The 26308-nt window shown below is 35.9% G+C and overlaps 1 protein-coding gene across 1 annotated transcript in view; it reads left to right on the top strand.

Annotated features, from left to right (window-relative positions):
* Nucleotides 1-26308, top strand: part of negr1 (neuronal growth regulator 1) — a 200924-nt gene that overhangs the window by 141730 nt on the left and 32886 nt on the right. Inside the window, exons 5-6 of the mRNA XM_036520832.1 lie at nucleotides 13346-13466; nucleotides 18024-18172. Coding sequence (XP_036376725.1) covers nucleotides 13346-13466; nucleotides 18024-18172 — 270 coding nt within the window. The remainder of the gene's footprint in view (nucleotides 1-13345; nucleotides 13467-18023; nucleotides 18173-26308) is intronic.

Genomic DNA, 26308 nt, shown 5'->3' with positions numbered 1-26308 from the left:
TCCAGAGACACATAGGAAACAGGCTTCCAGAACAACTGATGAAAACAATGCATCTGTAAGGAATGAGTTTTGTTGTTGTTGTTGTATTCTTAGGTGGTCCTCAAAGAATTCAGCTAGTAGCAGGCCAGTCCCTGGAATGAGAACCACAGTGTTTGAGAAACACTGTGACATCTGTATCAGGCGTGTAGTGGGGAAAGTCAGGCATAAGAAGCATAAAGTTAATAGCCGGAAATGTCACGAATCATGTACCATCGTTGCACTCCAGAGTGCATTCCCATATTATTTCCCACAGCCCCATCTCTCAAACAGAGAGCCCCTTTGAACCTGTTTGACAGGAGAAGAGATTAAAAGAACAGCAACCCTCAATTAACAAGGATGTTTACTGACACTGGAACTTTAGGTTTACCTATCCCCACAAACAGGTAAAAAAGCTACTGCTTTTTGTGGGCTGTTTTAAGCATCATTTGCGGTCTGTTTTGACCGATTAATGAATACACCTTATTCCTATATAAAACTAAACCAGATATAACTTCAGACACCTGACTGGTCCATTGTACAGAAAAAAAGACAAAATAATCTTTCTAACTCAGTTTTCCTAACATCACAAAGGTTTTTTTTAATGTCAGAAATTAGACTAATCATTTTTGCATTCCGTTACAGTATGCTGGGTGTTCATTAAAGTCCAACTTAGCTTTTATAATTACAGTATGATCAGGCAAAGTTCAAGACAATATCTCTATTTCATGCATCCTAATACTAATTGACATCAAAGCTCTGAAATCATGTTTAATTAATTATCAGAAATGCACATTAGAATTGTTATAAGCAATTAAACCCATATTACTGATAGTCTTTAAATTCTCTGGAGTAATTAAAATTTTGAAAGAGGAAAGTGTTGCTCTGACCTGTTAGCATTTTCTCAGTACAAACTAAACAGTTGACTCTGGCATGGACTTCAGAAACATGATTTTTAACCTGAACTATGTTCAAGTTTTTGCAATTATATTTCAATTTCAGCCTATGTTATGTTTTTTATTTATTTATTAAAGTGCATAAGGGATAAAGATGTCAGCTTAACAAGCCCCTTAATTACTGACATGAGTCAATGCAATTACCCTGAAAGTGAATCTAGAGATATATAAGCATTTTCTTTGCATTTCAGGTATGTACTTCAACCAGAAACATTCTGGGAAATAGCAATACAAAGAAAACAGGCACAGCAGAGGAAAATGCAGGAGGAATAATTATAGCTGGCACTGAAAGTAAATAAACTTCAGTAATAATGATAATGAATGATTATAGTCATGTTATCTCTATGCCATGAAATACTTCTGAAGGTGTCAGTCATACTGGAGCACAATCTATATTATTCTTTGTCTGAATTTATGAAGCACTTGTGTTTTATGCATACAGGTATCTGTGTGATGTGTCATTGGGACAAAGTGATGACCTTATGTCATATGACATTGTTTGCCATTGTTGACATGACATTGGATGTTAAATAACACACACAATGATTTTTGCATCACCTATAATTTCATTCTTTCTTTGAATTGTTTTCTGTGAAGCACAGTTGACGTTTCCATCCTCAGAAGTGTTATATCAAATGCAATTTGACAAAATTGGATATATCCTTCTATGTCTGCTTTCATAATGCTTTCAAAATTATCTATGCCATACTTCATGAATTCAGTATGTATTCTTTATGAAGGATTAGTGACATTATTGATACAGGACTGTCTGATTAATCACAGACATAAGAGTCTACCACATATAGTGATCAGAACACTAGGACAAAATAATTTCTTTATTCTTAAAAATGAGAGTATCATGAAGAACAATGAATTCGGTAAACTAATGCAAACCAACAAGAGGCAGCGTTGTACACAACAGCAAGCATTGTTTAAAAATAATTCTCATTACTCAAATTATCATTTTGTGTGTGAACTCATTTAATTAAGCACATTAACCTCATCATAGACCACTGAATTGTAGCCCACACATAATAGCAATTCATAGAGTGATACAGTGAAGAATTATAGTAGTTTCATTTTATCCAATAATACTATTAAGAAGAATAATCATATTCATCATTATCACCATCATCATAGTCACCATCATATAAAAGTATTGTATATAAATACATTTAGTAATATTGTACAAATACATAAATGCAGATACTTAGTTTTCTTTTTTACATGTTACCCATTTATACAGCTGGATATTTTACTGAGGCAATTCCAGGTTAGGTACCTTGCCCAAGGGTACAACAATGGTCTCTCAGTGGGGGATTTGAACAAGCAACATTCTGGTTATGAGTCCTGCACCTTACCACTATGCTACACTGCTGGCCCCTTATATAAATGCATTTTGTTCCTCATTTGATAAATTTCGCAAAGATCATTTTTTAAAATAAGTTCAAAATGATGCTCTAAGCATAAATGTCCTTTTCAACTCATTTGTTTGTAATCCCGCTTTTAAGAATAAACCAATACACTGAAATAGGCTATACAATGTGACCCAATTTGACAAAATCATTTTTATTCACCTTCATGGAACTGACTCATCTGGTGCTAAGCTTGTTATAAGGAAGTGCTTGAGGGATCAAGAATGAAGCTTCCTAGTATATACAAATAAATTATACAATTAATACAATCTCTTAACTGTCCTGTGTATTGTATTCAGATAGATCAAGGTGCAAATTAACCTGCTGGGTTATGAATATCAATCCAAATAGAGAAAATACCTAGCATTTATACTGGTTGGTAGGTTGAACAAATACTCCACAAAAGATTATTAGCTAAACTAGCTTTCATTGAATTACCTGTTAAACTGAGTCTGGCCATAGCAAAATAAATCATTTTCTGATACCTGTCAGATATAAGGTGATAATTGCTGTAACTCATTTTCTAGTTGCTACATGATTGTTTCTGTCATTGCATTAAAAACTGTGAACTGTGGACTGACTCGGTGGCTCACAGGATTCTCTTGTGTTTGCAGTGTATGTAATTATTTAGCCATGGCACCATATGTACCCCTGTAGAGTAAATTTGTACATACTGTGCCAATGTTTACGTAATTATTTGAATTGTGGTTGTGGCCCCCATTATAAATAAGAGCTATGGTTATCCATCCTTGACCTTTGAATACTGTGAAATATGTGGTGTATATTCTTCCACACAATCATAAATCTTTTTACTGAGAAAAGTGGTTCTGTGGTTAATGACTTGATTCAATAATATCATGTATTTATATTTTTACACAGAGAGTGTTATCCATATGACTGACAACCCCCAAATCCCATACTAAAACTGTTATATATAAGGATTGTGAGTGAGAGAGAAATAGCATGTTACGCTTGGATTTTTAAATAGAAATTTAATGAATTAATAAATCTTGGCTGCAAACCTGCTGCTGGGTGACAAAAAAGACAATGAACCACAGCAAGCATTTTGAACAGCCTTTCTGTTTATAAGCTGATAAGTCATGGACTGATGAGTCCATTTCTTAATTGCCAAGAAAACTCATTTAAAAATGTGGCTGAAGAGGTAGATTATTAATTGATCTTTTAATTAAAAATCTTGCCCACTTCTCAAACCAACAGTAGTTCATAGCTAAGTAAATCACTAAATTAAAAAATGCCAATTAATCATTTATCTCCAGATGCACAATAAAATGTATGCTAAGGTAAAACTGTTGTAGCCCAAATGCTTCCATTAATTTCTCCTTATAATTATGCCATGAATAAAGGGCTTAATTGCTGTATTTATTGCACTTTGCACACATATTTTATTAGTGTAATATCATGGAATGTACCTGTTCTTCTTGCTGTAGTTTATTTCAGAATCAGCATCAAACACTTTGTGTGATGCTGTGCCTTCTAGCAAACATTTGTCATAGACGGAGGGCCATTTTTTAGAACCGCTCATGCATTGAAGTCATTGCAATTTAGGAATGATTTACAGCTACAGCAGTGTTATATAGCCTGCAAATTATGAAGATCATTGTTGTCATTCTGTAGACTGCTATACACCACTCATTACATTAAAAAACAGGTGCCTGTGGGAAAAAAAAGATTGGAGGGGTTCTGTGTCTGTTTTTTTTTTTAAGTGACTAACCCTAAATATATAGTAATATAATAGTATTATGCTTACATTAAACCAGTAGGTAGTATACAATTGCTTTTTCATACAAAATTTTAATGAAATTCCAGTTTTATGTTTGCATTGTATGTCTTTTTGTGTAAACAAAGATAACATTTATAATAAGGTCTTTAAAATGTAATTTAAGGAGGAAAGTCAGATGAGCAGAGAAGGCATAACATGCACTTCATGGGTCTCTAGGTAGAGGAAAATGGTCTCCATTGACAGTGAATATTTCCAGTGAACAGTACATTGGTAACAGTGGTGAGGAAGAAATCTCAGAGTGGACAGAATGAAGAATCCTCAGGGGGAGCCAGATTCATCCACTTGGGCCGGTTTTTCTCTACTGTTGACGGAAGGAGTGCTATACATTTGCTTGTGGAGATCTACAGTAAAGCAAATACCCCATGCTGACCATTGTTGGAGTTGTCTTGCATATATCCAAAATAAGGCAGATCATGTGCACTGGCTAAGTGTAGAAGTTGAAATGGGATCCTGATAGATTCGAAAGGATCTCGATGGCATTGGACAGTGACACAGGTTTGGAAGAAAAACAGAATATTGGCCTCTTTGGCCTTCTTGCTTTCATACAGGAGTATGATTTAGTTTCACAGTTCTGTATTTCATTCCCACATATGATTGACAAATTGGAACTTTGGCAGCAGGTAAATGATGGCAGCGTAGCTATGGGTGAATACTTTGTTGTTGTTTTTTTCATTTTGATTTGGGTAATGAGATCCTGATTCCAATAAATGGTAATGCAAGTAATTTTATGATTTAGAGCCCCTTTGCCAAAAGATGCTGCCACCTGTTTTAACTTTGAAAAATTTGGGGAGGACAAGGTGGCCAGATGCCCAAAATCATGAGGGACTAAAATGATTATATGGAATAATGAGTTTGTTCAGGTATGATGGCGCTAGATATTAAGCACTTTGTCAGTCAGAGGCAAAATTTGAAATATACTCAGTATTCTCAGGATTTGGGAGATGTGAAGAGAAGCTAGAAAATGAGATATGTGATCTCTCTGTTGTTTTAATCAAAATCCAAAATCCACCAGCTTTTTAGACTATTTGGAGAGTGAAAAAAAAGTTTGGTCTTCCAGGCAGTAAGGTATGTTATAATCCAGCCTTGAGGAGAGATAGGCGTAAATTAGTTTTTCTGCATCCTTTAGCATTTACAGTGTCTTATTTTGGCAATGATTCTTAGATGAGAAAATTCCACTCTGAAGATATTACAAATAAATCAGGGTCTAATATTCACAGAAACACTCAATTTATGGTTTCATTGAGATGTACAGTTGAAAATGACACCCACTGACACATAGATGTGTGTGTGTGTGTGTGTGTGAGAGAGAGAGAGAGAGAGAGAGAGAGGGAGAGAGAGAGAGAGAGAGAGATAATATGTACAGTACCAGTCAAAAGTTTGGACATACTTTTCTTTATTTTTGCTATTTTCCACATTTTAGAATAATAATAAAGGCATCAAAACTAAATAATTTTGGTCATGCAGTAACCAAAAATCTGTTATAAAAATCAAAACTATTTTATGTCAAAGTTCAAAGTTTTTTATTTGTCACATGCCAAGGTACAATGTACAGTGCAGTAAAATGATGGCAAATGATGGTATGTTTTAGATTCTTCAAAATAGCCAGACAATATTTTTATTTATTTATTTTTTTCTGGAAAGAAATCTGTACACAGGCATTGACTTCTTGATTTACATTTGTCAAACAAATTTCCAGCATTTAAGCAAAGTCTTTAGATCAAAATGTCTTTGAATGCATGTTTCCCATTACCTTAATCAAGTGTGTCCAAACTTTTGACTGCTACTGTATGCTGAGAAAAGCAGAGGCCCTAAGACAGAACCTTGTGTGATATTTTAGATGTAGTATTTTGGAAGGATAGTAATTGCCGTACAAAGTTATCTCAACATTCTAGTTTATATATTGCATCAATTGTGTCACATCTTCTGCTTTAGTCCAGGAGTATCAGTATAGAAGCATCTTACACAAATATTATGAGTGTTCAGAGTAATTATCATGCACAGCCTGTTTTTTCAAATTTTTGAAAGAAACAGTAGGTTTTATAATTCCTCAAGGGCCAACACACCTCAGATGAACTCCGCTTCCTTCTTGTTCCCTACCTTGAAGTGAAGTGTACCAAATCATCTCAGGAGCAGAGAACTCTCCAATTGATTTCTCAATTTCTACTTAGCATGCAACACTTCCCCACTACAGGAAGTGAGAATTTCTGACCTGTATTTTTATCATGTCAACATGAGAAAGCATGTTCAAAGCATGTTTAGGAGGCTTCCTTGGACCATTTAATCCATTTAGAGTTACTGGAATATTATTTCATAAGATTTCAGTTGAAACTGACAGTGAACCCTTCAACATCGCTGCTGTCTGTATAAAAAAAGCACTGCATACCCATAGCAACAATAGAATAGAATCCAAAGTAATGACAGCCATGGCAGGGATGTGTGTTGCTGTCTAAAGCTTAGTTTACAATGTTGTTTCTCTATTTTATTAGGGAGTACATATATGATTGTAAATGGTCTTCACCCGCATTTGCTGTGATTAGTGAAGCGGTCAAATATCACATAATTTAGCACTGTCGACCAAATGACTGTTACAGAATGCTTTGCAGAAAAGTAATACTGAATCCTAACAGATGCAATGTGAAATGGACCTGAAAATAATGACATATACACAATTGAAACATTTAAGTGTAACATTTAAGGCACATCCACTCTACTTTTTGCATGCATTGGTTTATTCGTCTTAGAATGATAGGATGCCATTAAATATGGATGGAGCACATAAGGTAATCTGAATTAAATGAAGAGGAGTGAGCAAAGTGCATAATATGCAAGCTAATTTGAAGGGAGCTGGCTTGTTTTGTTTATGAATGAGGTAGCTTGGCTTTTGTGATCAAAGCTACATTAATGTCATTGGTCCTTGCAATAAATGCATGGTTACTCTAACACAACATTTCCCCTCTGATCAGCCATGTCAGTGAGCTACTAGTGCCCTTGAACAGTGAAACAGTTTATCAATGAACCAACAAGGGCTCTTTAACCAAACACTTAAACACTTAACAGTAAATGCAAATTTCAGTGGATAAATGATGAGTGCCAAATTGACACTCTGATCTACTCTGAACATCTTTTACAGACAAGGATAGGAATAGCACAATAAGGTATGTTTACTGCCCCTCATCATAGGCAGTTTTTTGTGTGTTTACTGGAAATTAACTTACTTGGACACATGTCTGAACTATACAGTTATGTTCTGTAAATGATCATAAAACTATTTTAGACATTCTGTTGCATTCAATAATGACATAAATGGTAGTTCAGCGCTGAATATCTTGACAACATGAATATAAAGAGGAATCAATAGTGTTACATCATCAAATTGTGGTTTTGTATTAAAATAAAGTGGGTTGGTGTGATTTCTACCATCAGCTTCCCCTAGCTGATGATGTGGACTTCTCAGACTTGTATGCCAACATCACTTTAACCACCATTCCTCGTGGAACATCAGCATGTTGAGTAGGGCTGGGCAATGTCTACCAAATTGGCATATGACGATGTGTATAGATGTGTGTACAGATGTGTACATGAACTTCATTCTTTTATTTCGATCATGGCTATTATTACCTAATCAGAAAAAGAGTAATTATTTGAAGTCGCTGAAGTCCGGCCAGGTAATTAGCCTAAACTAGGGCCGCTTCAAATGTAATGCGGAAAATTAGGATTAAAACAGCCAGCATGTGACAGTAAATCAGCAAGAGTTTCCTCTAGTCAGTACAATATTAATAATTCATTGATTATATTTTTCCTAAACATGAAATATAGTTAAATGTGCACAGCGAGACATGGTGAAAAAGGGTTAATAACAATATAACGATTAGGAATTATTTTGAATTATTTGTTGTTATAGCAGAGAACGGGAGAGTTCGCTCTGTAGGTAAATTTTAATCCTCAATTTTGTGATGCAAATAAAGACTCACCCCTTGATTTACTGAGGTAGGTGCAAACCAGGTAGATTTAAAAATAATTTTTATATTTGCGCCTAAATTAAAACATGCTTTCACTGGGCGGTATAGTGTGATTAATCCTTTCACGCATAGAGTTACACCGTTGTGATCAGCCGTTTAGCGTGTATGCTAACACCGGTGCGATTAGAACACAAGATTGGAAAAATTCTAGCTAATTTTAGTTTTGAGGAAACAACGATTTAACATAAAAAAATATAGCAAATGCAGCGGTGAAAACTATGAGAAGCTTAAAACAGTAATGAAAACATAATGAACCATATAACGTGCTACATAGCATAAAATAGGTTACGTGCGAAAGGGTTAAACAAGATGTTTTTCCTTTAAATCAGGCAAGGAGGTAATATAATAATATAATAATTAGAAAAAACCCATCCTTCATTTTTGCGCTCTCTGGCTGACACTTCTTGGAATACATTTTCATCAGTTCTACGGCTCCCCGGGGAATCCCCAGAAATAGATAATAAATATATTTTCTATGTTATAGCAAAGACACAGGAATTATAGTGTGTGTGTTTGTGTGTGTGTGCGTGTGCGTGTGCGTGTGGCAGGGTGCGCCCCGCTGTCTGTGTGGACAGGGAGGGGGGTTCAATCACGATGCCGGCTCAACATCGTGATGTCTGTCAACCATCAGCGATGGATGAGCAGTCAATCACTAAAGTTGAGTGGTCAATCACTAAGTCTCCTGCCAAACCTTGCCCAAACATTCACTCATCTGTCAAAGTCATGGAGATCTCTTCCTGTTGCTATGGTAGCCAAATTAATGGTCAACAGGGTCTACCCTGCATTTTTATCCATGGCCCTGAGCATAACAGGATGTTAATTGTTTAATTAACTCAGGAACTACACCTGCTTGGAGGCACTTGCTTTCAATATGCTTTGTATCCGAAAGGTTGCCGATTCGATCCCCGCTGGGACACTGCTGCTGTACCCTTGGGCAAGGTACTTAACCCACAGTTGCCTCAGTAAATATCCAGCTGTATAAATGGATAACATTGTAATGAACTGTAACCTATGTAAGTCGCTTTAGATAAAAGCGTCTGCCAAATGAATAAATGTAAATGTATCCCTCATTTACTCAAGTGTTTTCCTATTGTAGCAGTTACCTGTAGATTAGTAATTAAATATGTTGTTAAATGCCAGTTGAGATTTGAATTTGGAATCACAATTGTGTATTGATTCCAAGTTGTGAACAGACCATTTCTGTTAAGACTACACTATAGTCATAAAATGTTGCAGTGGTGCTGTTGTTGGAATTAATACACACCCTGTCAACCTATCTAAATCCGTTATTGGTATTCATACACTTATATGCACTGTACGTTTAGCAGAAAGTGTCCCTTTCACATATCATCCCACTGATTTTGATTAGCTGTTTGCAATGTTTTTACAGAAAAGTATGGTATTATTAGTTTATGTATTATTTTATTATTTTCATACACTATTTAGGTAACTATATATGTCTTTGCATGGTCAGAGTGTAAATCCAGAGGCAATATCACAAAAGTAATTTTTAAGCTAGCCAGCTACTTTCTGTATGATGCAATGTGTCAGGGCTGGTGTGTTGTAAACCAGCAGAGGCTGTTAGCTACAATTAGCATGGGTTTTGATACTGTTTTATTTGTGACTCTCGGGGCCAGGCAGGCACAGACAGGATTGAGACATGTCATAGAAGCAAGTCAAAAAATGTATTTGTTCAGGGAGAAAGAAGACTATTTTTGGTGTGTGACAGCATATAGAAAAGTAAAGGGAGGGCAAGACACATTTCAGGAACAAATCTGTATCAATATCACACGGGAGAAAAAGGAGACAGCAGATAAAATTCTGCTGTGTTCTGATTTGTGAAATCTATTTGGTCAGTGTGTGTGTGATGTTTCAATTACTTTTAGAATCAAATATCAGGGTATTTAGAATGTCTACATACACAGACACCAAGGCAGTGTAACAAATTAAAAAAAGAAACAGTCCTGACTAATGGACTATTTCTGTTAAGATACAATCTACACATTATTACAATACCCTCTTATATGAGTATTGTTTCTATATTATAAAATAAATACAGTATGATAGTTAGCTTTCATAACTCAGGAGTTGCAGGATGCAATGCATGCTTCAGTGAACTGCTCGCTGAAGCATGACACCAAATACATATGGATTCCAATAAAAATGGTAGAAGATTTTATATACAAATCAATTCATATTTTCAGATTTAAAAAAGGATTTGTCTTTTGTGGTTAACACAACATTTAACTGAAACTGCACTTTGTTCAATGGCATTTATAGAGAAATAAAATCGACTTAAAAAATGGTATGACTTTTTGTTTACCATTTGATCACCAGCAGCAGTGTTTACAGACACTATTCTGGAGTGCATTGTGTAAAATTCAGCAAGTAGGGAGCATAACTGGGTTGTTTTTCTTTAATCCTTGGTTATAGTTATTACCAATGGTAATTAAAGATGCCAGCCGTCTGGACTTCAGATATAGTTGTGTGATAAAGATAGGGAGTTAGTCCTGTGGAAATCCATCACAGTCAACTTCTTCACCACCAAGCAGGCTGCCTGCCAAGAGCTGCCAATACCTCACAAAGCAGCTCACATCCAAGTGATGAATGGCTGGGAAAATTCCCTGCCACACATGTAGATGGGCTTGTAATGTTGCTTATTTTCTACAGACACCCAGGCTTTCTAAATATAGGGGTGTTTGGGTAGTGAAGCAAGGGGCACACACACAACACAACTTAAATTGCTTCCACATAACATCCTAAAACACTTAATCGACTCCTTTTTGGTCTCCTGACTATGTTTACTTTTAGACAGATCTTACATGAACAGGAAATGTTACAGAACAGTTATGTTGTTTACTGACGTCTGATTGAACACCATGTAAGATCCACATTTGTGGTACGTGGAATAAAAGAAAATGACTCTACATCCTAAAATGACTGAAATATTAAGCAAAGATGAATTGGAGTGCTTTTTATAGCAAACAAAGGAACCAAAGGTGATGTGAAAATATACGCAGACTTTGCACAACTATTGCAAAGCCAATTTTTGTTTACTCATGACGCATTTGGTGCTTTGAAAGAGACAAGCCCCCTGTAAATGCCAAAATGGAAATGGAAAAGTGGCTGAGTTATTAAGCAAAGAATGAGGTAAACCATATAGCAATTTACAGTTTGGGGGGTTGAAGAGGGTAAATAATTCAGTAAAACCGTATGGGATACTAATGAAATTATGAACTCAGGGAAACAGTATAGTAATGTTTTGCATGTTTGGGTAATTCATGTAAATAGCATTAATAAATTATGCTTCCAATCTAAGCATCACAAATTACTAGGTTTTAGCCTTAAGAAGAGGCGATATTTATATATTTAAAATGTAGCTAGTTTTGAAAAAAATCTCTGTAAATCATGGGAAGCAATTCAAAACAGCACAAATGCAATCGTTTTTTTAGAAGTAAAGGAATATTGTTCATTAACATTGTCAAATGTCAACCAATAAAGAGGTTTGCAAGTCTCTTTTTTAAAATAATGGTCCGTGTCTCACTTCAGTCCATTTACCCCTACTTGCAAATGGCAGTGATTAAGTAACTATGGCATAAAAATGACCATACTGTATGTATAAGCCCATATAAATGTGCTTAAACATAAATAAACTAAGTGCTGTCCATGGAGATTAGTACACCTCTGTTACTACTAAGCGCATTCAGAGATGGATCACTTAAACTGCCATGTGCAAGATGTGCATTTGGGATGGACCTTGCCTAAAAATGGGGCTGTTTTGTTCAAAATGAGGATGTGTCTCAATTTCCCGGATGCATGCATTCTGACACCACATTTTGCGATTGGCACTGACATGAAAACAATCATAAGTGAAGAGGAAAAGGTGAAGACTTCAGTGCAGCGTGTTACTTAGTGGTCACATTAATTACCTTTTAGTTTGCTACTAGAGGCAATGCACCTTCTTCCATAGATGAAGGGTAAAATCGCTGAACCTCTACCCACTAAATATGCAGGTTTGTGTCTTATCTGCAGAATACATGGAGTCCTATCTGTGATCATAATTGTCAGCAACTCCAGTGAAGATAATGTTAAACCCACCCTTTGAAGATGTCTGTCTCAATGATTGGTTGGTTTAGTGTGCATCACAAGCACATTGCCTTGTTTTAAAATCGGGAAAAAATATATGTCAAGCATAGCTAGCTATATTTCAAAGCCAGCTTGCTAACACTCTTTGAAAGAAAGTCATAGGGAGAAGTAGTTGTATTTTTACAGCAAAATATGTATAGCTAAGGAAACAAATTCAGCTACACAACATAACATTCTTCTAAGAATGCTATAAAACCTCACACCTGAGGTCCCCCTGTGTTAAGAACACATGTATGAAAAGGGCTACATGACATGACATAAATAAATAGTCAATGAACACTTAACAGTTAATCAACTAATCTACTATAGCTATGATATGATACAGTGACATATACTATTATATTCTTTATTCTTTACTTATAATAAAGAATTATATATGTGCTATAAGTTAGAAACAGATCTACATAATCCGTGGATGTCAAAAAATCAAAATATTAACTGAAAACCATGACAAACAAGAATATATTGAAAGAAAGTAACATGCTGTATGTACTAGTCTCTTATTTTTATTGCTCAGTTAAGATTTTTTTTTCTTCTTAATTGTGTAATTATTTTCTGTTAAACTGTAAACATTTTGTGCACAAAGACTTTTGCTGGCATAGAAATGACCTGAATTTTATAGATGCCATTTGGAACTGGAAAAGAGATTCACACAGTGCTTCAGAACATGAAAGGTTTTCTTCTCATATTAAATAGTTCAAACCTGCCAGTGCCTTTCAGTCGTTGAACTTCTGTTTAAGCATTATCAGTGGAGTGATTCATTTTGCTAACCCTTGGGATGGATGATGTTTATTTCCAACACCCCCATACCTACAGTACGGCATGGAATTGCCATACAAGCAGTAGCCAACACATTAGGTGTCTTACTTTGTGCACCTTGTGATATTATGGAGCTCATTTCTCTGGGTCAGTAACTGTACATACAAATTGTGTATTTAATTCATTCATATTTACATTTGTATTTGTTACTTTTAAATTTTTTTGCCATTACAGTTCCCCCAACAATACATGAAATGAAGTCTACTGGAGTGGGCCTGGGACGCACTGCACTGCTGAGATGTGAGGCAGCAGCCGTACCCTCACCCGTGTTTGAGTGGTACAAAGGCGAGAAGAGGTGAGTTCTTTCTCCTATACTGTATGTTATTGCATATGCAGGAATATTCCCGCAAATCTTGGATAAAAAAAACAGTGGAAAACAAGCCATCCTGAGGCAGACTGGTGAAAGTCACTAATACGTAGTGTGTTATTCACATTTTTTAAATGTTAAGTTTTTGGAGGCACACAAGAGCAACTACAGCCATAGAACTGATATAACAATTGCTCTAGATAGATCCCTGTTTTAAACATGAGTACAACAGTATTGGTACGAAAAGCTGTTCATCTAATGAAGACCATCAGGTTCAAAACTTTTCCATTTGTTTCTTGAAAAGTAATTTGGGAGCATTTAAGTGCTGTGCAAGTATAGATTTTTCTAATACCAAGCACCTGGAGAAACTCTTAAAGGTGTGTATGTTTCCTCTTTTCAAAAAAAAAATGCGTGGCTGTAATGTAAGTGGAAAAGAAAATGTCAAATCTATTTCACTGGGAAGACTGGGAGGTCTGGTAATTGACCACCAGCACCAGAAACATCTAGATATCATCAAGAATTTCTTTTTTTTTCTGTAACAGCACACTGTGGGAGCCCTTGAAACCAGGCAACACCACTAGCTAACTCAAAGTCTTTGATGGCAGTAGATTGTTGCCAACATCTCTTTTATTCAACTTGAAATAACCACCATTACTCTGGAATGTGGATTTGATATAGAATTATTTCAGCTGTGCCTGCTCATGACTTAGTGCAGGAAGCGTAAAAGAGAAGAACTCTGACACCAACGAACATGGATAGGGGGTGAAGATCTACGAACTCATGGCTGACTACAATGAATACATAACACAGTCATGTCATTAACCTGGCTCATGTCAAGCCTTGGATGTAGAGAAAGAAAGGTGCAGACCATAATAAGACTAAGGGCATCATCAAATTCTGCTAAGAAGAATGCAATACAGCAGATGGTGAAAGGCCAAAGTGAATACAGGTACAAGGTAAATTCTCTTTTATACTGAAATAATTGCTAAGAGAACCAAAGGGACCTCAGCTGGGTCCTCTTAAGGTACGGGGACCTTAAGGGGACAGGGATAGTCGGACCTGCAACAGATTTTTGGATACCATCCAACCATATGGTGTCACTGTTCTTTGAGGTTAATAGTAACCACAAAGGCATCCTAAAGCACATATCCAGAGCTAAGCGGGACAGAGATAAGAGGGAATGGATTCTGTTAGACCCATTTGCTATCTGATGTGTGTCAGGCTTATTAACAAAAAAAAAAAAACAGATGTCAAAGGACTGCCCACCTGAAAACCTCTGCCAAGCATGCAAACCTTGTTCTAATTGGGCAGCCCTGGTAAATATACTGCATATATAATTCACTTACCATTCAGGTGATTGAAAAAATGCATTAAGGTTAGGCCAATTCAATGTGTTATCTTGTTATCAGGTGGATGACTTCATGTGGTCCCAAAGAGTATAGAAACTCAAGTAATTTAATAGATTTTTTTTTTTTTTCATTTTTTATTCTAACCCTGCATTTTAATTAAATGTTTGTGTAACTTCGTCAACCTGGTAAGAACATTCTCAGCCCATAAGGCAATCAGTGTAGATTCAAGTGGTAGTTCTTGAATTTAAATACCAAATTACTCACATTACCCATCATTTACCCACTCCTGGTGAGCGCAATTCAAATCATCAGTTCATACAGTGCTAATTGTAATTGTAGGGTGCATTCACTTTTAAAAAATTGCTAAGGAGGCACATCACCATGAATCCAGTGTTTACTGGATTCAGGGCATGGTTCGTGTGATCTGGTTTACAAATAAAAAGTATATTTTACAGTTATATTGGAAAAAAATAAAATGTACGTATGTAGGATAGTTGCCAAATATATTTGTGTAACATAGATTGTATATAATCACATTTTTTGAGGAGAATTTTCCATTCGAGGACAAAATATTGTTATCTCAAGTATTTCCAGTACCTGTGATTCAAATACTCTCTCTGTGCACTTGAGTGTAGAGTAGTGTAGATTATTTGTATGAGCAATCAATGCAAGTGTACTCTGCAAGAATTCTGCTTTCCAAATATTTTCACAATTCTCACTGCTGGAAGTCTGCTGTCTCGTCTACTATGGAATGGCATCATTTAAGTGCTTAAAGAGAGGTATGAAGTTGCACCCTAAGAAAAACTATCTTTGTTATGTCCAAATTTAGTCTACTCAGTCTAAATAGTCTACTTAGTCTAAATTTATGTCTAAATTTAGTGTACTTGATTTGCTATTGCCCTTGCTATTGGAGGGTTGAAAAGTGACAAATTTAAAATTTTGAAAGTGATAATGTGATCATTCAAAAATATTTTTGTAAACCTTAAGGGTACCATATGATGGGGCAAATGGGATTAGAGTTGTGTCAACTGCTGGGATCTCAGATGAGATCTAAATATCTCAAATGAAAAAAGTATGGGATGGCAATGTGTTCTTGTTTCTTTGTTTTTGTTTTTGTTTTTTATAATATATACATGAAATGAGAAAGTAATATTGAATGGATTAACTACTCAGGAAAGAGGCCATGAAACAATACCGAATATAAAGAGAAACAGAGCTGGAATGAAAATTATTTGTAAAAGGTAAAGAACTGTGCACTACAATATTTAGTGCATTAATATTAGTGGCATATCTCTTTCACTGTTCTCTTTAATTTTGTACATCTCTGGTGTCTGAAATAATACAGATAAGGATGTTCAACAATGGACATTAGTGTTTTTTAATGGAATGTCTTGGATATTCCAATATTGGACATTGTCTACACAACACAATCAACTATGTGGTGCATGTCCAGCAGCATGATTTTACAATGAATGTGATCTTCACCAAACAACAAATTATATATTTGTTTCCACAGCTATGTTCAGGCTTGGTCTGGGTCTTTCATATTGTTATTTCTTTGTCAGACAGCCATACCCATGGTGATTTACAGAGGTTGATGTTATCAATCTCTAGTTAGTCTGAAGGAAAATTTGTGCTTCTGAGGAACCAGTTGTTAATTTGCTGTTAGCTAGATATAAAAATACATATGCACAATGGCTGAAACTTGTTAAAAAGTTTCCTTTGCTAGATTACTGATAACATATCTTTTTTAATTATAAACCCCAACGGCAAGTCCGTTAAGCATGTGGTGAAAGTATTTTTATTACAAAATAACTTGGATTCAGAATTATGAGATACTACTTTCCTTCTGGCTGTCACTGAAGAGAAATCAAAGGCTTTCACTGGGAAAGCATTGGGTTTTACCCTCACTCTTAATTTATCTATGCACTCTACACATCTACAGTAGGAAGTCTCAGTCTTTTATTTCCATCTCAAAAAAGTGTATATTGTTTGCAGAGAATTACCAAACACGGTTGTAACAGAGAACAGCTCGGTTAACTTGTAAGGAAACTTACAAGACATCCTTGGAAAGCACCTGAGTATGTCGTTTTTTGCCTCTTGTTTACATTTTGTCACTCTTATTTAGTGCGACTTACCAAGTAAGAGGACAAAAGTGTATCTAATATTCAGGAACAATGGTACAAACATACTATAGAAAAAGGTACAGCGCTGTTCAATGCTGGTAGGGCATGCTGTGAGTCCAAACTGATCCAAATTTTTACATCAGAGAATGCAGAATGCATTACTTTTGGAGATATATCTACTGGAATGATTCCAAATGAATTCCATTCTGGTTTAAACAATTACAGTGTGTCTCTCTATATGATCCAAGATTTTCTATAAGAAAAAAGTACCATTCCTTTCCTGTGAAAATGACAGATTTTGTTTACTGTACTGATTGTGTGTTGTGCTACAGACATATGTAAGGGTGTCATCTTTGGGCTTGCTGATGAAGGGAGATGTGGAGTAGCGATGAAGGGGGAGAAATGTCATGGATCTTGTTCGAACATTGTGTCAGATATATGTTGTAACCGAATAAATAATTATTCCAACAAAATCAGTTTACATGTTTTTGTGTTTGGCTTGATGCAGCCATCATTATAAGCCAGCCCACCAGTCTTGTAGATGCCTCAAGCACATAGAATACAATACAAAGAGTTTGGTTCCTCCTAGCTCTGTGGGTGGAAATATCATCATGAATGGGCTTTAGTCTTGCATGGACTTTTCATTTATCAAATGAAACGTCTTGTGTATGTGCTTTATGTATCAAATGAGATATACTGTGTGTATTTTATCCTCTCTTTAAATGGGAAGTCTCCTGTGTTTTCTATTCATTCTTTAAATAGGAGAACTACTGTACTATGCCCATCCATTAAATAAGAGCTATTATGACTGCTAAATCCATTATTCAAATAAGCAGTCTGTTGTGTGTGCTATATTTACATGAGAGGTGTTTTGCTCTTACCTTATTTATGCCTTGCATATGTACATGAATACACACACACACACACACACACACACACACACACACACACACACACATATGCACATACGCACACACACACACACACACACACACACACACACACACACTACGTTACACATCCAATTTTCATTAATTAAAAAAGATTTGTTTTTTTCTGTCCTACCTTAGGCTTACCAGGGGCCAAGGAATTGATATCAAGATCCTTGGTTCAAGATCAGTCCTCTCCATGACTAATATGACAGAGGATCGTTACGGTAACTACACGTGTGTGGCCGTCAACAAGCTAGGAACGGCCAATGCCAGTGTGCCACTCATCCGTAAGTAACAAGGACATGTAATTAATGCTATCTTGTTTCCATGGTGATAGACTGTCAATTAAGCAAAGGTTTTTATGGAATAGCATTACAGTTTGGTTCTCAGATGTTCTATATAATTCTATGCATGCTCATATCCTGGGACAGTTTTATAAGGATTTCAGCATTACAATGTGCATACAGTGCATTGTGTGTTTTATATAATTCAAAAAGTTGTTTGGGTGGATTCTGTGTGTATGTATGTTTGCAGTGTGTATACATTGTCTAGCAGGAGAGCCCAGTGGGCATCCACAGGTTTCTAGCTTGCATCCCTACCCAGTTCTTACTTATTTGGGAGCCATTATTTGAATGGGAATGTCTGCCACTCTAGAGTTCAATGAGCCACTCATCGAGAGGGATTTGTAAAACACAAAAACCAAATATCTCCAGGACGAGGAGGCCACTACTTTAGAGCTGTATGCAAAGAACCAAAGAACTTTGAATTTTGTTTTGCATTGTGCATGGTTTGTGTGTGCGTGCACGCATGCATGAATTCTGAGTGTTGTACAATAATATTTTGTAGTGGACTAGTGGTGTGCACCAGCAATGGACATCAACAGCAGCTATTTTGTGACAAAATAATGTGTGTCATCCTATGGTGATTTATAAGTAATGTCTGTGTCAAATGTATCCATTAATTATGGGATGTTAAGATTGAGAACATTGTTAAAACAGTTATGCCTATAAATTATCAGAAAGAAAGCTGATTGTTAGTATACACTAATATATGAGAAAAAATGTTGTTATAGTAAACAAATGAATAATTAAAAGGGGTCCTTAAGATGGACAGCACCAGGGACAGCTCAAACCTCCTGCTTTTAAATGCAAAAAGAATGACATCAAAGAAGGCTGTGTGGATGGAATACCCATAATTCCTTTCAAACAATGTAAGAAGCGGTTTTCTCTGTTCTTATAGAGATGCACTGTGTCTCATTTTATGATGTACGCTAATGAAAAAGAAACCAATTCTGGTGTTCTCTAATGACAAATGACAAGCAATTTCTGCAGCACAGACACCCACACATTTGTATAAATAACAAAGCCAAGAGATGAAAATCATCATGGACCAGTCTGCATTGTTATTTTAATACCAGACCATGTACAGAGAAGGAGTAAAGGTGAATTCATGGTCATATTAATATTTGATCAAACTATGCTGTTATTAAAACAACTGTGAATGCAGCAGAAACAAATGCAGGTTTGTGTTATTTGTTTTAGGGTCAGTTTGAAAAATCAAACTGAGACCATTTTTACAAAAACACATTAGTTATTATTTTGTAAAATGTATGAAAAATGGTATCAATTATATATACAAATCAGGTATTTAACTTGCTACATTTGTTTGTTTACATATTAAATAGGGTCTTTGTCTATAACTGCATACATAAGGAGTGGAGGGGAGTGAGCATTATGAACAAAAATATTTTGAATATTCACTGTTTTTACTTCACAGTGTTTTCATTTTACCCTGTTTTTTCCTTTTGTCTGATACAAACCAACATAAAAAAAACACCTAAAATGTCAGGGTTTATGGCAGAAACTACCTGGCATCTCGTAGCAGATATTGTTATAACTTCAGTTTGTAAGATTGAAATATGGTGCCTGTGTATGTTAAATCTTCAACATAAAAGCTTACAATATATAGTATTTTTATCATGTTTTATCAAGGATAGTGTTTTGTTTTGATTGTACTTTGTAGGTTACCTGATTGTTTGAATCAGCTATTTATTGGTTTCTGTACCATCCTCAGTTTTGCACTATGGAGATGATTTGTTACTAATATTATTATGTGTAATGTTATGTATGTTTTTCCAGTGGCTTACCTCAGTTGAAATTGGCTGAACTTTGTGCCATGCTGAAAAGCTGAGATCACGAGACAGATGTTTGTTAGATGAGGCATTATTCAATGGTGCAAAAGGCTTTGCAGGATAATGCACTAAATTTGTCTACAGCTGTTCAATTTGCTCTCAGACAATGTTCACCTTTGATGTGACATGCACCTTATTTATTGCCATTTCTTGTTCTCAGACACTCAGTCACACTCACTGGTGTGCTGTTTTTAACTGAGGTGGGCTATATTGTGGTCCTTTACGTGTGCGTGTCAAATGGCTTGTTAGAAAATTGGAACTGGAGTCCATGCCTAAAACATGGATTAAGTGTGAACTAACCAAATCGTGAGGCCCTTTTCAGCTTAATGCATGCTTTTATTTTCCCTGCCGCACTTAGCTCTCTGCCTTGCCATATCATAGTCTTCTGACCTGCTTTCAGTGCCCATCTTTGCACTGTAGTGAACTGAAATGAGAGGAGACACATTGACAGCAGAGAGTATCCATTTCTCTCCTCAGCATAGATATGTCCGCAACAGCTAGGGCTCCACTGGTTGATGGCTAATGAATGACTTGTTCGTTTGTCATGCTTATCAATCACCTGCGTTGTATGTGTCATCTCCCCATGTCTCCTCATCTGACACTGTGTCCTGACTGTCACCATCCCTGTGTCTTGGTGATTTGAAAGATTTTAACAAGGACGAAACAATGAAAAAGAGGTTCAGCTATTATGGAAAGATGTCTGTATAAAGCACTATGACTCTAGCAGTCAACAGTTCATATCACTATATGTAAAAACATTGCTGCAATCATCCTAAAGTAGAGGAAATACTGATTCTTATATTGCCCTTCGTTATTATTGCATTCAATTTTTATTGATGAAAATGGAGGTGCAATTTCAAAAAATACTTACCAAGGTACCAGCATATATATCGCTGTTTCTCACATATAGCACAAACAGCCTCTAACAACATGAAATCAAACTGTTTGACCAACCATATTTACAAGGAAAAATTCTGACAAGCTTTGCACCGAAAGAGGGCCTCATTTTGTTTTATTTTTATATGCCCTGTACTCTGCTGATGAGAGTAATTACAATGATTGAATCCCACTGTCTTTGAGCATATCATTACTTTTTTATGAAAGGAATCTTTTAGATATGTGAAACATTCTGGACTGGATGAACTAGACATGAAGACAGCTGTGGATGTGAAGATGGTTTTTATTCTTGGATTAAACTCTTCTGGATTTTTTTTTGTGAGAGCTGTGAAATGATGTGTTGACAGCATACTCCCCGTAGAGCTGCATTTGTGGTGGGAAGTGTTGCTGAAATGCAAATGAGGAAGTTTAGATGAATCAGCTTTATAGAAGCCCAGAGGATAATGGGAAAGAGTCATGCTGTGCAACAGACAGGAATAAAAAAAAGATTACATTTATAAGGATACATAGATATATTAACACCTGATATGTTAACCTAAAATAAGAAAATGGCTATGTAGCCTAAAGGGCATATTAGTATTCTGAATTTGATTGTGCATGAAAGATAAATGATGCAGCCTGGGATATGCGGCCAAGAAATTCTCTGTATCTGAACTTCAGATTAGATTTCTAGAAATTAAATTCAATGAAAACCCACTATGTCAGGTTGGAGTTGGAATTTTCATCAACAGTGTGTTCTTTATATACCTCTTTATTGAGGTCATCATTTTAATTATAAACCATTCAGTGAAAGCCATTATGAAACTGGATATCCAACATACTGTTTTCACTAAAGTTCAATAACCCCTTTCTTTTAAAATTACACTACATAATGATAATTGCACTGACATGAAGACTCATACTGTTAACTACACAAATGTAATTTTGAAGTCATAATAGTATACGTAAGAAAATCATGAAATAAATAACTTTAATATTACCAGGATCACATGCATCAGTTGCAGGTACAGTAGCACTTTAACAGCATAGCCATTTGTTATTGTTGCAATTCATAACACACCTTGAATTTCTCTGTAGATTGAATCAATGCAGGTTTACATTGTGTTGAAATTGCTCATTTTCTGTGGTTGTCGTTCTGTGAAGAAAAACGAGGTGTTATTACAGTACAAAATGAAATTCCTGACTACATAATGCATTTTGTCTGGCAAGTGAGGGCAGAGGACAATGAACAAATACAAGCATACGGAGCGATGGAATGCACTGTGCAATCTGAGAGAATTTCACAAATGACTAATCTGCTTTACTTCCTTATAAAACACCTGACGAAGATTGGGTCTAAAATACTGCTGTGTGCTCAACACAGAAGGACTGCAGGAGTGTTTGTGAGTGTTTGTGAGATCAGAAGTCGGTTTGAAGTACTCTCTTGCCAAAGTATTAAACAGGTAGTACTGATACTCGGGGGGGAAAAAAAGATTCCCTTAGGCTGTCTTTTGCAGGAAGAAAACCAAAAGACCATTAGCAGTAATAGGATTCTTCATGGTTCCATTAATATTCATATTGGCAAGCTTATAATTTAAAAGGTGTTTAATTACATTAATTCCTACAAATAATTGCATTTCTAGCAGATGGCAGTTCATTCACATGACATATTAGCTACTCTTTTCTCTCGCTTGAGTTCACATGTTTGGAACATGTTGGGCAATTCTCAAATCAGAATGCCTCTGGAGAGTAAAAAAAAAAAAGTTATGATCTGCTTTTAGAAGTAATGGGCACAGTCAAGGGCTCTGGATATTTTTGGATGTTTAATTTGATGCCTCATTTGCATAATATGTTTCTACATAATTTCAACCACACACTAAGGAATACTACCTTTCATTGGTAAGCTGTGGTATAAATGAATGACATGTTGTTGCTCAGAGGTATTATTCCCCATTTTAAAAACCTCCATTAATAGAGAGGTTAAATGAAAATCTAGAATTTGATATGCTGTTTTATATCGAGCAAAAATATAGATTCAAATGGGGGATTGGTTTGGAAATTTTTCATAAATTCCTGTTAATGCTATCTCACCACAACAGCCCCCCCCCCCCCCCCAATGTCTAAAACACGCAGTTATGTAGTCAAGAAAGGTATATTTCCAAAATGTGAATGAGTGATGTTTTTGCTTAAATATTGGTCACAAATGGTAGTTGGTGAAAGCTGAAAGTATTTGATGTATATTATTATAAAGCATAAAACATATTATATTAAATATTATAAAACATATCTGCATAAATATATAAACATGTCAGAGGAAAGATACCCATTGGAAACCTGTCTTTGGTGATTTGGAATAAAATTGAGGGTGTCACTGTTTTTCACGTCTAAATACTTCTCTAGGCTTAGTTCAAAATTAATTCATAGAGTAAAGCAGCAGGGAGATGTAGGCTAAACTTTCTCATCTGCAGTATCAAAGTAATCTTCCCGATTTGCCATTTCGATTTCTTAAAACATTTCTACTTGTAGACATGACCCAAAAGAAGGGGTGAGAGAGATAGAGAATAACATGATATCTCCAGTGAAAATTAAATTACATCAATATGATTAAACGGCTGCCCACAGGGTGCAAATTTAACTGCATGTGGTAATTGAGAAGAGCTTTATTCTCCACTGTTGAATTGAGTGAAAGTTAGTCATATATAATCTTTGCTATTATATACCTGTAATTTTGATGACATGGAAATGGATCCATTTCAAAAGCTTAGGATCCCAAGGTAAAAGTCATTAAGTCATGTCTCAGCTCAGCTCATTAAAAGGCTGAAGCCAGGCACTGGTCTTTGATCAACACAGCATGGGCATTTATACCAGGTAAATAAGGACTGTAACATTGTAGTGGCACGTACAGTGGAAGGTACATACAGCTGGCTTTTCAGTCCTTTTTACATTTTGAATAAAGGAAATCTCTGTGAAGAGGGTGTAATGGGTCAGTACCTCATATAACTACTCTGTAAGCACTCCAGCCTAAACATTCAATGTTAGTACATTAAGAGTAATTAAGTGTAGAGTAATTAAGTGTTTTCAAAAATGGACACGCCATTAACATCTACAGTGGGTTCCGTTGAGAATATTGAGATTAGTATTGAAGCAATAAATTAAACTGCTTGTGGATCATAATGAAAGGCCTGCTTTATGAGTGAGCCTCAGATTTGAGAATAAAATAATACTAGTATTGAGAAAAGTAACAAAATGCTAAAATTTATGCAAAAAAAGAACAAAGTGCTGAACAAAACAACATATAGATGGAAGCAGCAAAAAACGTAACCAAAATATTTCTCAGCATGTAATAATTTTTTAAAAAATGTCACTTTTAACCTGTAAAGATTCCTACAGTGATATTGCTTATTCCCTATGCACCAGTGTGTGCTTTCTCTAAGACAGTGTCCCATTTCAAATGTAAAAACAAAAAACTTTAAATAATAGGCCAACAAAAGACAACCATAATGCACAGGTTGCTACCTTTACTGAGATTAGGCAGGACAGTCACCAGACACAATAGTGTTTCTGTTTTCATTCCCTGTCTTCTGTCTTTGCATGTTAAATTTTCTTTTTCGTCTTCATTATGTTAATAATACATGAATGTCCTCTTTTTCCCTTCTTCCCCTTTTTTCCTTTAGCAATTATTGAACCTACCACAACTAGTCCTGTTTCAAGCCCAGGTCAGTATATGGTATTGTGCTGTACGCAAACCAGCATCTTGGGGTCCTCTTTACACTAACCTGAAAACCTCTCTTCCATTCCAATTCTTTCCTCTTGACTGGCTGGGATGCCTGCAGGTGTACAGCTTTCTGTGTCTTTTGGATTTATTTGTTTTTTTCTTTTTGAGTTTCTTTCTATGTGGGCAGCCGTTTCATCGCACACTTCACCACCAACGCCCTCCCACAGAGCAATGTGATGTCATCGATGTGACTGTCATTTGTGGCTCTGAGACCAGTGCTTTCTAAATGCTGATAGCTTCTCTCTGGCTCTTTCATTCCTTCTATGCTAAGTGCAATCTGCATGAAGGGCAGGATATTGATACAAGGCTATCGTAATTCTGTTTGCTTTGTTCAGTGGCTCTCTTGCAATTTGTCTTCTCAAAGCAGCAGTGTTTGCTGCCACTAAATAGTTTTATTTTCTCCCCCCCCCCCCCCCCCCCCCACTGTTATGTTGCTTTAAGCATCTTAGCTCTTTTTATCCCTTCATTGGGGACCCTTTTTTGTCTTTATTTTCATTTCGTACAAGTCAGGAAATGTAACTGCCCAACTGGTTACATTATTCTGCTCAACGCTCACACACACAAGCACATGTGGAGAACAACAGTGAATGATAATGCATTATGGGTCTACATCCTGCTTCATGGGTTTGCCAATCTCTCCAGTGTTCCATTACATGAATACATGACTCAGTATGAGCATGTCCTCCCCTGCATCCCTTACCTATTTATTTCAAATGAATGGAATTAGCAATAGGAGCTCTGTCAAATTGCAAGTAAAAATCAGCTCCCCGGCAGTGTGCAGCCCTTTACTTTGATTCGGTAGAAATGCTTGCAGAACAAATGACAATTTCACGGTCCAAGGCAACATTGCAATATCAATCACTAAGATACACTAACTCGACATCCCACTGTTCTTGTTTTGTAGTGTTCGAAATTGTCTTTATGGTTAATTTTGCAATGTCCTAGTTCAGTTGCTCATGAAGGAAAATTGTTTCTGATTCCTGACAACAAATACAACACAGTCAACCAGTGCCACTAGGCAATGAGATCAGTTATTATTATCTGCACATAGCATAAAAATAAATTTACCACTCAATTTATGCATGCATGTTTTTAGGAAAAAAAGAGAAGGTGATCACATTCTGGATATTGATTGAATACTTGTGGTGTCAAGTTGATTAATTGTCCATTTATGATCGTGACGCACTGGAGTGATTTTGACTGTTGTTTAAGTGCTGTAACACCTCATTAGTCAGAGAGGATATTCGGCACAGTTTATGAGGTGATTTAATCTTTTGAATGTTCAAGCTTTGTGAAATCACAAAATAAACATAACAAGGAACTAATACATTTGCTTATCTGGAGAACTTCACCTTTGTGTCGCTAGTATGTTTGGAGCTGGACATCCAGCAGATTAAATTCCTTTTGAAAAATTAGACATTAGAATGTATTCAATCAGTCATGAATGTTCAATGGATCAAATTGACACCAAAAACATTTAATCAGTATCTAAAATCTGCATTTTTGTGGAATCATACTGTATAAAAAGTTTATCTTTTTGGTAAGTTACATGTTAATATGCAAAAATACACTAAATCATGC

The sequence above is a fragment of the Megalops cyprinoides genome, chromosome 2 (assembly GCF_013368585.1).
Source record: "Megalops cyprinoides isolate fMegCyp1 chromosome 2, fMegCyp1.pri, whole genome shotgun sequence".
Classification (NCBI taxonomy): domain Eukaryota; kingdom Metazoa; phylum Chordata; class Actinopteri; order Elopiformes; family Megalopidae; genus Megalops; species Megalops cyprinoides.
Note: the sequence above shows the minus strand (reverse complement) of the source record. Positions and strands in the feature narration are given on the sequence as shown.